Raw genomic sequence first — 14,544 nt, forward strand, 5'->3', positions numbered from 1 at the left:
TTATCTACATTTATTCTCTTTATTTAATGTAATTATTTCAGTTTATTAGGAACATGAAACGATAAAAACAGCAAAAAGTATCACTATCAATATTTATATCAAACCTTCCTATGGGTTCTTTTTTCTTTATCTGTTTGCATCTCACTGAATTTTTCAAATAAAATCGTTTACATTAATAATGTAGGCTGTCCCAACATCAGTCTAGTGCAGGATTGGTCAATCGGCTGACTTCATTTGATGTAGAGAAACTCTTGAATCAGACATGAAATTGGGAGAAGAATCACAAGAAGCTGCTGCTATGATCATTTTTATTGATCACTCCTCAAACACTTGGAGAAACATGTTCAGAATTTAAAAAATAAATTAGTTTTCACATTTGAAAAATACCCTTGGCGCTAACCACACAATTCTTTCAAGAAGCTAAGGTTTTGGGTTTCATTTTTACTTTTACTTAACCTCTCACAAGCATTTAAACTGACTGAAACAAACACAGCTTCAATAACATAACATTAAATATTAACTACATTTTGAAAAGTATTTTTGCACCTAATTTTCCTTTAAAAATCTTTTATTTATTTGATTTCTTTTTCTTGTTAATTTTCAGGTAAATTCTGGCTCATTTGTGCTAAAATTGTTATCTCCAGCGCTGGAAAGTTAAGCCAACAAATGAACAAAAACCAGAAGACAGAGGTCAACAAAGCAAATCATGAGGCTTCAAAAGAGGGAATCTACAAACAGATTGGTGATGTCGCAGCTGCATTATCCCCTCATCTTCATGCTACTAGTTGTGGTTTTTCCCCATGTAAATGAAAGAAATCAAGCAAATTTGCATAAAAATACAAAACTAAGAACTGGCAAAACAATGAAGGTGCTTTTTACTAAAAAAAAAAAAAATCATTAAAAAGTAACAAAATAAATACATATATTATGTAATAACTGATATATGAAGGGTCGGATCAGTGATGGTGGATCGGCTTTTTAAATGCTTGTGAAAGTACCAAACATAACCATATTTAAGGGTTCCTGTTGGGTCTGCTTCTCATGGGTTTCTGGAACATGAAAATGTTTGAGAAATGTTTTACAAACTTTAAAAAATAAAGAATAGTCAAATCTTTCCTCGAAAAAAAAAAAGCAGTTATCTAACATTTAACAAAAAAAAAAAAAAACCTCAAATTTCTCGATAATAAGTTAAACTCAAGTCATCGTAGGACGAAGCTTAAAGTTCATAGTGCCATGAAATTGAATGTACTGTTAAATATACAACTCTCAACTTAAGCTACAAGTACATGTAAGTACAAGCATCTTAATACACACATTGGCCTCTTAATGCTCGTGGGTTACCCTGATCACACCAACGGCTCACTGACTTCTCTTTAAGAGCATTGTAAATCCTTTACACAGTGGCAGAAAACCAGGCTTTTACTTCCTAGTTAACTCAAACCAGGTGGTGGAGAAACAGTCAGAGTTAACCTGTCAGCCCAGGACAATCAGGTGCGTTATCATGGTGCATTGGTATTGCATGAGTGGAACACCGGGTAGCATAAACCGTACATAATAAAGAACTACAGACCAGACAAATCTCTGTGCGAATGAGGCAGTCAATCTTGTTCTCCGTTGTGGGCTTATTTATTTAGATGCCTCATATTGTTGAAAATATCTGGAGATCAGTCATTTCAGTAGAGGATGCACCTGTGCACTGAATACGCAGGTAATCAAGAAATCTGAATGCTCTCATTTAAAGGGCTGTAACGGTTGCTACATCCTGCACAAGAGACTACAGAGACCACCCTGCGGTCATTTTTTTAAGGGGGGGATGCAGATGTTTCTCTGGGTGGTTGCTGAGGAGAGGATCCAGTTGTATAAGTTGGCATGTCTATTGCAACCAGCTGCACTGAGGGGGGACTATCGCTGTGGAAGTCTCGGGACCAAAAGACAGTCTGCGCTACCGTGGGAAATCTGTTCATCACACATCATTAATTCTGTTCTGGATCTTTTACAAGGGTTGAATATTCTCTGGAACGTTTAGGGCAATTGTAATCTTTCAGAGGCCCTGGCTACATGGGTTCAATCTGGGCTTCTGAGCTCAACTCTGATGTTGAGGATGTTTGTCCTCTTCTTGCTTCAAGACCTAAACAATAAACAACACCCACCCTACCCCCCTGGGTGAGCTCAAAGACTCTAGCCTCAGTCGCCCTCCCACACACAGTCACACTCCCGTAGGGGGTTTCTCTGACGCATCGTTGTGATTACGGTGATCCGGTTTTCGCACAGCTCTCGCAGCTGGTTGATCAGCTCTTGAACGCAGGGGCTGGGCCAGGGATGTCCGTTCAGGTAGTCCCTCAGGATGAATGATCGCTCCACCAGAAGCTCCAGCTGCATTAGGTGTCGTAGCCGGTGAAGGCTCAGCAAGTCTTTCTCTGGCTCCCGTCGGAAAAACCTGAAGGATAAGAGGAGGCAGCATGAATTAAACAGGTCAGGGGTCAAGCTAGGGCTGACACAACACACACCGTCATTGCCTCTTTTGGAATCTTAAATACCAAAGCACAGGAGTCAAATTAATGCTTCTATTTAATAAAAGAGGTACGAATACACAAAAAAGTACAGTTTAGTGCAAGTACAGTGGCCAAACCTATTTAGATGCAAAGGCTCTGGTAACATGTAAGTGTCCATGCCCATTGTATTTTAAGGGCTTGTTCTAAATTTCTATTAAAAGATTATATCTGCAAATCAAATAAGTGGAAATCCTCAACTGCTCGCCTCTCCCAAGGTGTTGTGCAATGTTCAGCATTCGTTCCCCTCCTCTTTCGCCAATATTTTACAATTCTACAATTCTATAATTTCATTTGGAGGACGCTTTTGTCAAAAGCTCCATACAACACAGGCAAGAATGTAGACTGGAGGGAAAGCCTTAGTCAGAAGACAAAGTGCTTCAAGTTTGATGGGCACAGGTACTGCCATCTAGTGGTACAAGTGCCAGGGTTTATTTAACCACAATTGACCACAACCAATAATGCAACATCAATAATATATTTTAACATTCAACAAATTCAATATTCAACATTGTCAAGTAAAGTCAAGTCAATTTTATTTGCATAGCGCCAAATCATAACAAAAGTTCCATCCATCCATTTTCTTCTGCTTATCCTGTTAAGGGTCACGGGGGGGTGGAGCCTATCCCAGTGGCTTTCGGGCGAGAGGCAGGGTTCACCCTGGACTGGTTTGAGCCAGGACTCAAACCTGGAACCTTCTTGCTGTGAAGCGACAGTGCCAACCACTGCACCACCGTGCCGCCTGCAATGGAATCTAAGAAGTCAAAAATGTGGGCTACCGCAATGAAAGAGGAGATGAACTCTGTCAGAGAATGAGACTTTCACTCTGACCCCACTGCCAAGGGGCAATCAAGCAATGGGACTGGATATATGCAGTGAAAGAGAGTGAGAGGGTCAATCCGTGGTCTCAGGCCAGGATATTCTGTGTTTTCTTCAACACACAGGGAAAGACTGGACATCAGCTAGTCCAGCGAGGGAAATCTATAGTTAAATCATACACACAGAAACTTCTGACTAAGACTAGAGCGTTCGGCACATGGGACAAGGCCTGAGAAGAGGCTAGCAGGTTTGCTGTTCATAGCAAAGGTCCACGCCAGAGGCAGTGAGTTTCAGGAATTTCCGTGTTGATATAACTTTAGGTGATGTCACAGTTTGGGATCTCTGGGTGGTGGATCTCAACCAATGGGAGCCATGGATTTTGGGGGAGCGCTGCTGATCAGCTGGCGTTTGCGTGTGTTGGGGGTGTCATTCAACTGGTTCTTTCTCCTCTCCAGCTGGCTGCACATGGTTTTTAAGGCTTTGGATGTGCATGAAGGCTGAAAAACAGTCTATTGTTTAATTGATTAAGTGTTGGACTCTTTGACTGGAGTCTGCTGGTGAGGCACAACACCACTGAGTCACCCCTCGCTGTGAACAAAGATGCCCTAGCCACCTACGCTGGCCTCTACAGGACAGTCTGGAGGGTCCTGGACACGAGCAGCTGGTACTTTATGGGCACGGAGTACCTGGAATGATGCTTGTGTCAGAGGAAGTACGCGGCTTGGGCACTGAACAACGTGGGACAGCTGAGCCTGGCCCACCAGACAGAGTTCCCGTCCCCACATACAAGTAAGCGGAGAGACAAGACACCAGACCTTTGAAATTTGCCTTTAACGTAGCCCTGCTTATTTACAGTGTTCTTACCATGACAGTTGTTCTTTAGAACATATAGGTACCAGGTTCTTCTTAGTTTACCTCTTAAACTTAAGCTGTGTGTGTGCGTTGGAGTATCAGCATATTTTATGCCAAGTGTTAGTATTTTGTCAGTAATGTGAGAACACGTTTTGGACATTCATTCTTCCATCCTTCTCCCCTCTTTGGCAGGCTTTCCTGTGAAAAGGTGGTCATTGGGCAGCTAAAGCGGCGCACCCTTGGATACTCTGCATCCTGCCTCTGCTCCACTGCAGAGGAGCAGCACACAACAGAGTGGATGTCGCGTACCATGAGGTACCTGTCCGTGCTCCGCAAGCTTCGGGCACCAGGTTTTCCCAATGGCCGGGGCTGGCGTCTGTCCCACCCAAAAATTAGCACAAAACCTACCCACAACTTCTACCTCAACACTGATGGGTCCAATCAAGTCAACCCCAATTTACACACGGCGTGTATCTTCAGCGCTCTGCTGGCTTTCTTACTGAATCCACTTCAGTCTTCTCCTCATCTCCTACAAAGCCCTTGACAACCTGACTCCACCCCCCTACCTGCACACGAGTGTCTTTCTACTGCTGCTCCCACCCTCTGGATGAATATCAGACTCCTCCTCACTCACCGCGTGTCAGAAATTAACCTCCTTTATATGTAACACTACTCTTTTTCTGTTCTGTTTTGTTTCCTTTCCACTTCCACTCGGAAGTGAAATTACTGACAAAATATGTTGTAAAAAGCGTTGTTTTTTTTTGTTTGTTTGTTTTTTTACAGAATCTCATGGAGCTACAGATGTGATTTTGGCCACTTTTCAGGACTATGGCCAACCAAGAGTAGAGCACTAGAAGTACTAATGTAGTAGAAGTAAAAGATTTTATGAATGTTGTACTGTTGTGTTGAAACAGGGCTTTTTATACCGTACATACATGGCAGTAAAGAATTTTCTGAGGAAATAATTTCCTCAAGCTCACCAGTCTGACTGTAGTTTCTGGTTACTGGTGAGCACCAGAAAGTCTTTTTTTTTTTTTCCTCATGTCCCTTTAGGGGCTCCGAAGGTTCTGTCGATCTCACCGTATACGGAGCGTCCTGAGCTGAGGGAACAGCATGGGGATGCGGCGGCACAGGCTGCCACTGGAGCGGTTCTGCTCGATGTCAAGGTGCTCCAGCGCCGGGACTTTGGGCGCGATGGAGTCCAAGTCTTTTAATGTTATGGCCACACGCAACGTCAGCCTGGTCACACTGGACGGGATGGTGGTTGTGTAGGAAGCAAGAGAGTTCCCGCCTGTCAGGATGCAACAAACACAGAAACAATGCAATTACCATTTTTTATTCTTTCTAAGAATCCTCATCAAGGTACCTAAAGCTCCCTCTTATGAAGCCCTGTGTAATGTCAGAATCTTTTGGCTGCTTCTTTCCCTTCAAGACTGGGGGCCCCGTATTTATCAATGTGGACATGAGCAGAATATGTGTACACGAGTTCAGTCAGCGTGACCATGGAATGCAGCACAGCAAATCTGAAGGAGACTTAAAAATGTTGTCTTAAGATGATTTCGCCCCTTAGACTTTTTGCCAGTTTCCACACTGGACTGACAAACAAGGGCTGATGTGAGGCAACACAGCTCACTGAGTTTCACAGCCTTCTCTTCAGAATCTGAATAACTTCCTATTTAGATTTGACTGTCATTAGAGAGGTTAAATAGACGGGGGCACCTTGAAACATTGAGGTATGAGTAATCCCATGACAGTGAAGTGGTTTCAGACCAGAGTCGACTCACCAATGATAGTCAGGGTCTCCAGCTGGTTGAGAGGGTTCAGCCAGGATGCGAGGCGACACTCCACACCCTCTCTGATGTACCTGTAGCGGACGGTGAGTGACCGCAGCGAGGTCAGGCTCCTCAAGGCATTCTCTGGCAGGATGGGCTCTGGGTAATCCACCAGCTCCAGACTGGTCAGTGCTGGGCCACCGTACCGGGCTGCTCCAAATGTACAGACAAGGAGGAACACTGTTTAGGTCTAGAACTTGGGTATTACTGCAGGATATAAGCTTGTTGTAAAAGGGACCGGCTGGTCCTTATGCAGACACCAACACCTTAGCTTAGGTTACCTTTTTTGGCAGGGTACCATTCCGATGGCTGTCACTCCAGCCTGCCATGAGTCTAGCAACATGATTCCAATTGTATTTTAGACTGTTAGTTTATTTGCAGGTTAGAAGGCACTTTTGTACCCCTCCTGGGGACAACTGACCTATTAACACCCCCTCCCCCCAAGTCCACAGACAGATAGACTCCATCTATCAAAGAAAGAAATATCTGTCTGTATGTGACTCAAATAACTCCACTGTTCATCTGCTTCATGGGAGTGAAGTGTGAGTGTATGGGTTCTAAGGGTCTTGAGTCTAAGATGACAGAGAGGGTTCTCTACTGCTTTGATGCTGTATGAACAACACTCAGATCAAAGTGGACGGGCAGCATAATTTGTGATGTTTTTTAATTTTTATTTTTTTTAAATGCTACTTATTAATCTTTTACGACACTGTCAAAAGCAACATTTAGTTTCGGCCTGTGTGTGAAATGACAACAAAGTTCTTACCTTATCTTAATGACAGAGATCAAAGTCAGAGACAGTCAAGGAGGTTTGTGACATCACCCCTCTGACAATGGGTGCTGCTCTGGCCACTAAAACTTTATGAACTGGAGATTTGTGATAATAATGGCAGGCCACCAGTACAAGCAGGTACTGGTCATACTTTAAATGTATGGGTGTCGGTCTGCTTACAGACATCTGCCTAGTTTTGCTTTAATCTCTTCAAATGATGAGGAACACTACAGTAAATATAGGCTTTTCTCAACGTTTAAGATATCAATGAAAGTGATTCTTTTTTCAAATGTTTGCATGCTTCTCACTAAATAAAAAATCTGGATGTCGAATAGATTTGAATCCATCCATCCATTTTCTATACCTCTTATCTGTTCAGAGTTGGGAGGTGGAGCCTATCCTATCTGACTTCAGGCCAGAGGCAGGGTTCACGCTTGACAGGTCGCCAGTCAGTTGCAGAGCCAACACATATAGAGAAACACTCACAGCCACGCCTACGGTCAATTTAGAGTATCAATAGGCTTGTCCCCTCTTGATGTCTTTGGACTGTAGGAGGAAGCTGGAGTAGAGGAGAGAACCCACACAGGAACAGGGAGAACATGCAAACGCTACACAGAAAGACCCCAGGCTCGAACCCAGAACAGTCTTGCTGTGAGGCGACAGCACTAACCACCGCACCACTTTGCAACCCACAGATGAAATCAACATCAGAAAATATGAGCCATCGGAAAAATTATTATAAAATGTTGGGCAATATTGTGCATCCCTACAAAAGTTTGAGTTGGAATTGATGACTGAGCTAAAACCTGATGATGGATTTGGTCAGGAAGAAATGGCAGGCTTTCGACCACATCACCACACCTTCAAAACCACATCCACAGGCCAGATATGGCCCATCAATCACCTCCAAAAGTGGTCCACAAATATGCAGTTGCTGTGGCCCTAATCCATCCTAAAGGATTTCCTACAGTGGGACAACACACCTGACTGACCTGGCTGCTCTGGGTCTGGGGGGCTCAGGTAGTCGTCGGGCAGAGGCTCCTGCGGCTCCCCCCTCATCCCCCAGGACAGATGAGTGAGCTTCTTCAGGCACAGCAGCATGCTATGGAAGACGCTGCCGGGCACCGGGCGCACCGTATCCAGCCCGTAGCCCTCCCCCTGCTGGTGGAAGAGCAGGCACCGCAGGTTAACTAGGTGCGCGACTGTGTTGATAAACTCCACTGTGCAGCGCAGCCGGACGTTGCACACGCTCAGGTGCGTCAGCTGGCCTTGCAGCAGTTCAGTGACGCCCCGCCCCAGCATGGCCTCGTCCCAGGTGGCGTTCCGCACGCCGAGGTCCCTTATATCAGTGAACTGTGCCAGGTGATGCAGGTATTTCTCCTTGTACAACCGCCCGCCATCCACGAACACGATAGCGGTGAGTGAGGGTAGGAACTTGACCAGCCGTCGCCACTCTTTGCGCCGCAAGTGTCGCACCGCCACCCGCGTCAGTTTGCGGCGGCACAGGGTGTCCCAGAAACCGTATGTATAGCGGCGGAGGTCTGACAGCACCACCGTGTAGTTCCTCCACAGGAACGGGTGGTCAGCCAGCTTCCTCAGGTCCCTACAGCAGCAGCGGACAGCGTGTTTCTCCTCGGTGCTCAGGTAGCTGAACACGGACACCCACAGCTCCGGAGGCAGCGGCGGCAGCCCCGCCATTTAGTCTGCGGAAAAAACAAAGCTCAGTAGCGGGGGAAGCGTCTGCAGAGAGGCGGGACAAACCACGGAGTTTTAACTTACCGTTGGTAGGATGCGCTTCTTCTTGCCTCTATTGTTGAGAGCAGAGAAACAAGTTTACACTCATCTTCCCGCGTTGTTTTCGTCGCGCTGTGATGATGTCATTTGTTTTTAGTCCGCAAACAATCATGTGACTATGAGAAGTCATTTAAATTGCCAGCATCTTCGTGAGATGAAACATTCGAATTCAAAAACATTGCAAGCCATAGAAATAATATCTGACATTGATTTAGATTCAGCAAGTCACATGACATTGGAAGATTTTTTTTAAGTCCTATTTGGAAAATCCCCTGATGTTTGTCAATGCATATTCACAACAAACATGAACAAAAAAAAATCCGTGAAACTGACTGGAAGAATTCTCTGGATCCTCAGTGAATATCTGTTGAATGTCCAACAAAGAGCTTACTTCACATCTGTTGATTGAATTTTATCTGTCTGTAATTCATTATGTAGTATCTGAGAGCAAAATCCCCATTTTCTCTACTTACAGTACATGCAGAAACTCATTTCACAGATATTAATTATGGAGGAACAAATTTTGCCTGATAGATCCATAGATATGTTGTTCATCTGCTCAGGAAAAATTCAGGTATCCCATAGCACACTTAAGTTGATAGAAAATAACAGTCCAATTGACAAACATCAAGAAAGAAACAAGAAGTTACTATTCAGTTAAGAATGAGAGTGTGGAGTTAAAATTGTCAATAAATAATAGGAGTCCTTAAAGACTGATTGCACTTGATAGGATGGATTAAAACGATCGTTGCTGGAAAGTGGAGAAAAAAGAAGGAATGTACATGCAGAAATAAAAATGAGTTGTCTCATAACATGTCACTGAATATGAACAACAGATCTGTGAACAGACTACCTCTCATAAACAATTTGTCGATCTCATAATTATCATTGTGAAATGATTTTAAAAAAAAAGGTTATATACAGTCTTAAATTCTACAAATGTAAAACACTTGTTGTATGAGTATTTATGTCTATATGTATGTATATATACACACACTTCCAGTCAATGTTTTGTTTATTTTTACTGCTTTTGACATTTTAGATACATATAAAGCAAGAAATATGAAATTATGTAGCAATGAGAGCAAACGCCTGCTTATCGCTGCTCGTGGCGTTCTAGTTCTCCTTGTTTTCTTGTATTAATACAAGTCGTTTCTTACCGTAAGTCTACGAAGCTGAAAGCAAAGAACCAAGTGGAACCACGTCCATGCCAATGATAAATGTAAATGTTAGCATAACAAAATCATTCATGACCATTGTCACAGAAAATGAACTGAGTGAAAGTAATAAAGATGCTAAAAAGTGTTTATTCTTTCCCCAGCAAAAAGCATTTCTTTTAAATGTCAGACGCTAATGCTAAGCTAATTAGCTTGGCCGGTTAACCCCAAGATGAAAATTGAAAGCAGCTCAACTCAACAATCGTCCACCAGAACCTTGATCAGGAGACCGGCAGGAGTAATGAAGCTCAGTTACATGATCTGATGGCGGGGGAACCAGAAGCACCGCCATTCACTCAAGCTGCCTCCATGTTTTCACGAGTGATGTATTGTGGTGTTGTTTCTAACGTCTGGAGCGATGCTGTTTAGTTCTTGTTGCTCCAGCACATTAATAAACTGTTAACTAAGCTCAACTAAGCATGACTCATGTTGACGAATTAAAAGTTTTTAATTTTGGTCTTAAGCCATTCTTCTTCAAATGTAGTCAGTAGTTTTCCTGTAATTACATTAATAAAGCAGAATAAATGGTTCCTAACTACACATGAAACACAGTTGACTTCCTCAAAGACAGCAAGAGGCGCTGCAGCCCAAGGAGAAAAATAAAGTTTGTAAAACAAAGTTTTTTGTGTCGTATTTATTCTCCACCAGTGTTTCCCTGTTATATTGATTTTATCCCAAGACGCAGTTAACCGAGGGGCAACACTGAAGGGGCGTGGCAGCAATCGGACAGAACAGTAGTCACACTGTGACATCACATTATGACTGATGACTTGATGTTTTAGTTTTGACATGTAAGAATCCGTCATGTATGTAAATAATAACATCATGCTGAGCTGCATAGAGCAATAAAGGAGACACACAGTGGAAACGTTTGAATTGTGTCAACTAAAAAAACTTCCCAATGAAGTTACGGTGTGGAAGGACCTCCTGCCCCGCAAAGAGGGACCAGGTCACCCACAACCAGGTTAGATACTGGATCCTCCAGCTTTAGAGTCTCAGTCCACGATTGTTCATAACCTAGAACATAGAATCCATAAATGCAGAATTAGACGGCCTTACAAAATACACAATGCAGGCTGAACTTCATTGATGGAGAATATCTGACCTGTACAAGGTTTTTCTACTACATTTAGTTTTATTTGTCTGATGATGATGATGTTGACTGAGATGTTAGTTTGCTCCTGACTATCTATTCTAAAATAAAAAGCCTCCATCAAAAGGAAGGAAGAAGCAGGCTCCTCCTCTGGTGATGGGAGGACCACTGAGATGGGCCCAAAGCCATCAGATGCTAGGTAGCCCCCCCACGGTCCTCACACACACCCAGTTCCCCTGGAGCCTGTTGAACTGCGTGTTCACAATGTGTCGGTGGAGAGCTACCAGGCCATCCATCACGAGGTGGTGGATGAGATGATGAGGTGGGTTATAGAAGCCTGCAGTTACATCATATTTTCAAATCACGTCCAAATCTGTTTCTCAATCCAAAGTTGTGTCTCTTTCTAATGTTGCTTCTGTTCCCTCCTCACAGATCTGAGTATGGACACCTGCTCCCCCACAGCTTGGATGTCAAATCAAGGCCGAGCTCTGGGAAAGACTCAACCGGTCCATCATCATGGTGCAGGACTCTGGACCCAGCAGCCTGTGCCGGGTGACTGAGTTGTACTGTAGGGAAGAGCCTCTCCCCCAGTACAACCTGGACATTTCTGAGGAGCCTGAACCCAACCCAGCAGAGGATATGGTGTCTCTTACAGGGGGACACACTTTCTGAAACACATACACTTTTCACGTCAAGCAGGAACATTGGTGGGAACGACATGTGAATGAAAGCAGGGACACTGCTGACAGGGCCGTGGGAGCCGACCCGCAACCAGGGCTAGCACAGCTGCTAATCCCCTGTTAGCTCCCAAGCAGCCAGGAAAGCAGGGCAGCTGGGTGACTGTCTGAAGAAAGTGCAACCCCGAGCAGAAACCCACGGTTAACCAACAACCCCTTTGTGTTTCCAATAGGTTCTCCCCACTCAGCGACACGCCTGCTGAGAAAAAGACTCCGATCATTGGCAGCTCTATAGTCCGAAACATGAATATAGCAGCACCTGGGGCCATAGTCAAATCCATTCCTGGGGCCAGAGCGGGGTACACTCCCTGGCTAAGGATAAGCGTAGGTACAGTAAAATTATCATCCACTGCGGCAAAAATGACTACAATTACGCCAATCAGAGGTCACCAAAATGAATGTGGATTCGGTGTGCACACTTGCTAAGACAAAGTCTAACTCTGTCTGACCAGGAAAACCTGGTTTAAGAGAGACGGCATCCATCCCACTTTGGATGGAGCCACTCTCATCTCTAAAAATATGACATCCTTTATTTAATAAAAGACAAAATAACTTTTGCGAGCAAACATTTTCATGGCATACAGCTGAGAGGTGCCCGCATACCACCAGTCAATGAGAACACTGTATGACTGGTGGATTGGGCTGGACACAAGGAGACAGCCAGCGGCAGGACAGATGGGCGCTGGAGGATGAATCAATTCTGAATCACCCCCCCCCCCCCCCCCACAGGAGGGCAACATCAGCTAACCTCATCAGCCTCTCCCCTCACCTCAATCCCTCAACATCTCTCTCTTTCTGTGGATCTGTGTTTCCTTCATGGTTTTATGTGTTGATATACCACATGCTGTTCTTTGTTAACATGTCAACAACAAACAGTGAATAGTAAACATTAGATGTTACTCAAATTCCGAAATCGAAAAAAACGGAGCCTGAACCTGCTGCTGCATGGTCACCGCAGTGATGGATGAGCACAGGTGATGTATGAGTGGGAGAGCAGAGTATGACATGAAATAATGTATTTTTACTAAAAACATGAGTAATGGAGTGGTGTTAGCTTAGCTAGCTATAGAATAACTATTGGAATGTGATGGATTTTTTTTGAGAACAATGTATGTTAAATACTGTTAAAAGAAACTTGTGTTTACCTCCTACTTTGCCTCAATGGTGTGCCGTGTGTTTCAGATCCTCTTTACCGTGACCATTTTATCTTTGTCGCCCCTCCAACATTCAGCGACATCCCCGTAAGTTCCAGCCCCCTAGATTTCTCTCAACGGTGAAAAAAGAGGATTCAGTGAAAATGATATCCCCCAGTCTGAAACTAGTGCTCAATTCTCCCCTGATGGAATATTCTTTTGAGGGAAAAAAAAAAAATAAAATATATATATATATATATATATATATATATATATATATATATATATATATATATAAAGTTAATTTTTCATAGAAAAACAAAGAAAAAAAGCATCAGTAGGTCGCTAGCCAAGCAGCATGCTAATGCTAGCAGGACACACTCTGGGAGTGCTAGCTAAATTAACAAATACACAAATGAACATGTTATAGTAATATGGAGATTAAAAAGCGTGGGAAGTTGTCGGGAAAAAAAACCTGACACAAGTTGTTTCCTCAATAAAGTGACGTCAATCTATATTGATAGGAAACTAAGCTGACAGGTAGTGTTGGTTTGAAATGTCTGCGTCACTATTACACTCCAGCTCTCTGTGCATGCAGCTGAAGCGCTAACAGCTGCTCAGGGTCGTCTGGAGTGTCTCAACCAGGCGGCACTGGAGTCCATTAGTCTAAAAGATTCAGATGCAGGAGGTGTTTGAAAGGTGGCTGTCTGACGTCTGTCAGCCCTTCACAGGACAAACTCAGAATGGGTTGAGTGAGGAGAAACTGTTTTTAAGGAAGAATGATGATGGCAGAAGAAAGAGTTTAAATCTATTCCACCATGACTGCAGCTAATAAACATGATATTAATTCACCACTAAAAACAACTGATAGAGATGAGTAGAATGCTGCAGAGATTAAATATTTTCAGAGGTCACCCTGGAAGTTGGCATCAGTACAGATTGCCTTGATCAAAAGCTAATTGAATTTTTACACTGGATTATTTCAAATTATAGCCGAAAAAAGGGTCAGTCAAATGTTTGAGATTTAATGTGCATGTTTTTCTCAGCAAGCTGATATTCACAAATAAACGCTGCTTTTACAGTTTTTGAAGCGTAAATGCAGTTGCTACAACTAAGGAGCTAACGTTATGCTATATCACGTTATGTTTTTCGTACATAAGTAGCAAAAGAGTGTGGTATTTTCTGACATATTAACTCACTCGTACCAAACATTAAACTGTGCTCAGCTCATTTCAACATCATACTTGATTTCAGGCACAACGAAAACCCATTGACTTGGACACGAGGGAAGCGGCTGTTCAACAATACCAACTTATTTCCAGGTTTTAGAACTCATTCCTGCATCCCGCTATCTTTGTGACTTCAGCTACATTTCAAGTCACACTACACTGGTGTAATTGGGTCTCATATGGTGAATCATAAAAACAAGTGAGAGACGGAGCAGCTGGAAATCTAGGATGGTTGAAAGGAGACGCAATCTTCCTTATTGAGCAACAGCAAAAAAGTTTTTCTGTCCTCAAGTCTTAGTTATTGCTGCTTTGCCTTTTTCTCCACAAGTGACAGGATTGTGTTCAGTGGTGGACAAAGTTTATGTTCCTCTCCAAACCAAGTATACGTCTGAAGTCCTCTTCAACTGCATTGATTGTGACAGGCTTTTGCTGTTTCTCCTTGATGCTTGTACAAAAAAAATTAAAAAAAAACACACTGGGACTGAAAAAAACTTCTGTGTGAATGCTTCCTGGATGG

At 43.4% G+C, this 14,544-nt stretch overlaps 1 protein-coding gene across 3 annotated transcripts; it reads right to left on the bottom strand.

Annotated features, from left to right (window-relative positions):
* Nucleotides 1-291: 291 nt before the first annotated feature.
* On the bottom strand, nt 292-12,897 carry LOC147246122 (uncharacterized). 3 transcript variants are annotated; one of them, XM_086183674.1, is made up of 5 exons: nt 12,811-12,897; nt 7,808-8,527; nt 6,005-6,202; nt 5,301-5,511; nt 292-2,437 (listed from the first exon to the last, which is right to left on the bottom strand). In XM_086183674.1, exons 2-5 carry the CDS (start codon nt 8,520-8,522, stop codon nt 2,185-2,187), a joined length of 1,377 nt encoding a protein of 458 aa, XP_086039800.1. In that variant the 5' UTR covers nt 8,523-8,527; nt 12,811-12,897; the 3' UTR covers nt 292-2,184. The 3 variants fall into 3 exon arrangements, with proteins under 3 accessions (XP_086039800.1, XP_086039802.1, XP_086039799.1); XM_086183676.1 differs by lacking the exon at nt 12,811-12,897 and adding an exon at nt 8,604-9,463 and having other exon boundaries at nt 7,817-8,527; XM_086183673.1 differs by lacking the exon at nt 12,811-12,897 and adding an exon at nt 8,604-9,463.
* Nucleotides 12,898-14,544: the final 1,647 nt, after the last annotated feature.

This window comes from Aulostomus chinensis, chromosome 17 (genome assembly GCF_037954235.1).
Source record: "Aulostomus chinensis isolate RoL2024-O1b breed Wild chromosome 17, RoL_Achi_v1.0, whole genome shotgun sequence".
Lineage (NCBI taxonomy): Eukaryota > Metazoa > Chordata > Actinopteri > Syngnathiformes > Aulostomidae > Aulostomus > Aulostomus chinensis.

Excerpts from the sequence above, each read along its gene's own strand:
- LOC147246122 (XM_086183674.1), bottom strand. The coding sequence starts at position 8,522 with ATGGCGGGGCTGCCGCCGCTGCCTCCGGAGCTGTGGGTGTCCGTGTTC. Across the intron at positions 5,512-6,004 it reads GGAGACCCTGACTATCATTG|GCGGGAACTCTCTTGCTTCC; the intron begins GTGAGTCGACTC and ends GCATCCTGACAG. Across the intron at positions 2,438-5,300 it reads CTCAGGACGCTCCGTATACG|GTTTTTCCGACGGGAGCCAG; the intron begins GTGAGATCGACA and ends CTTATCCTTCAG.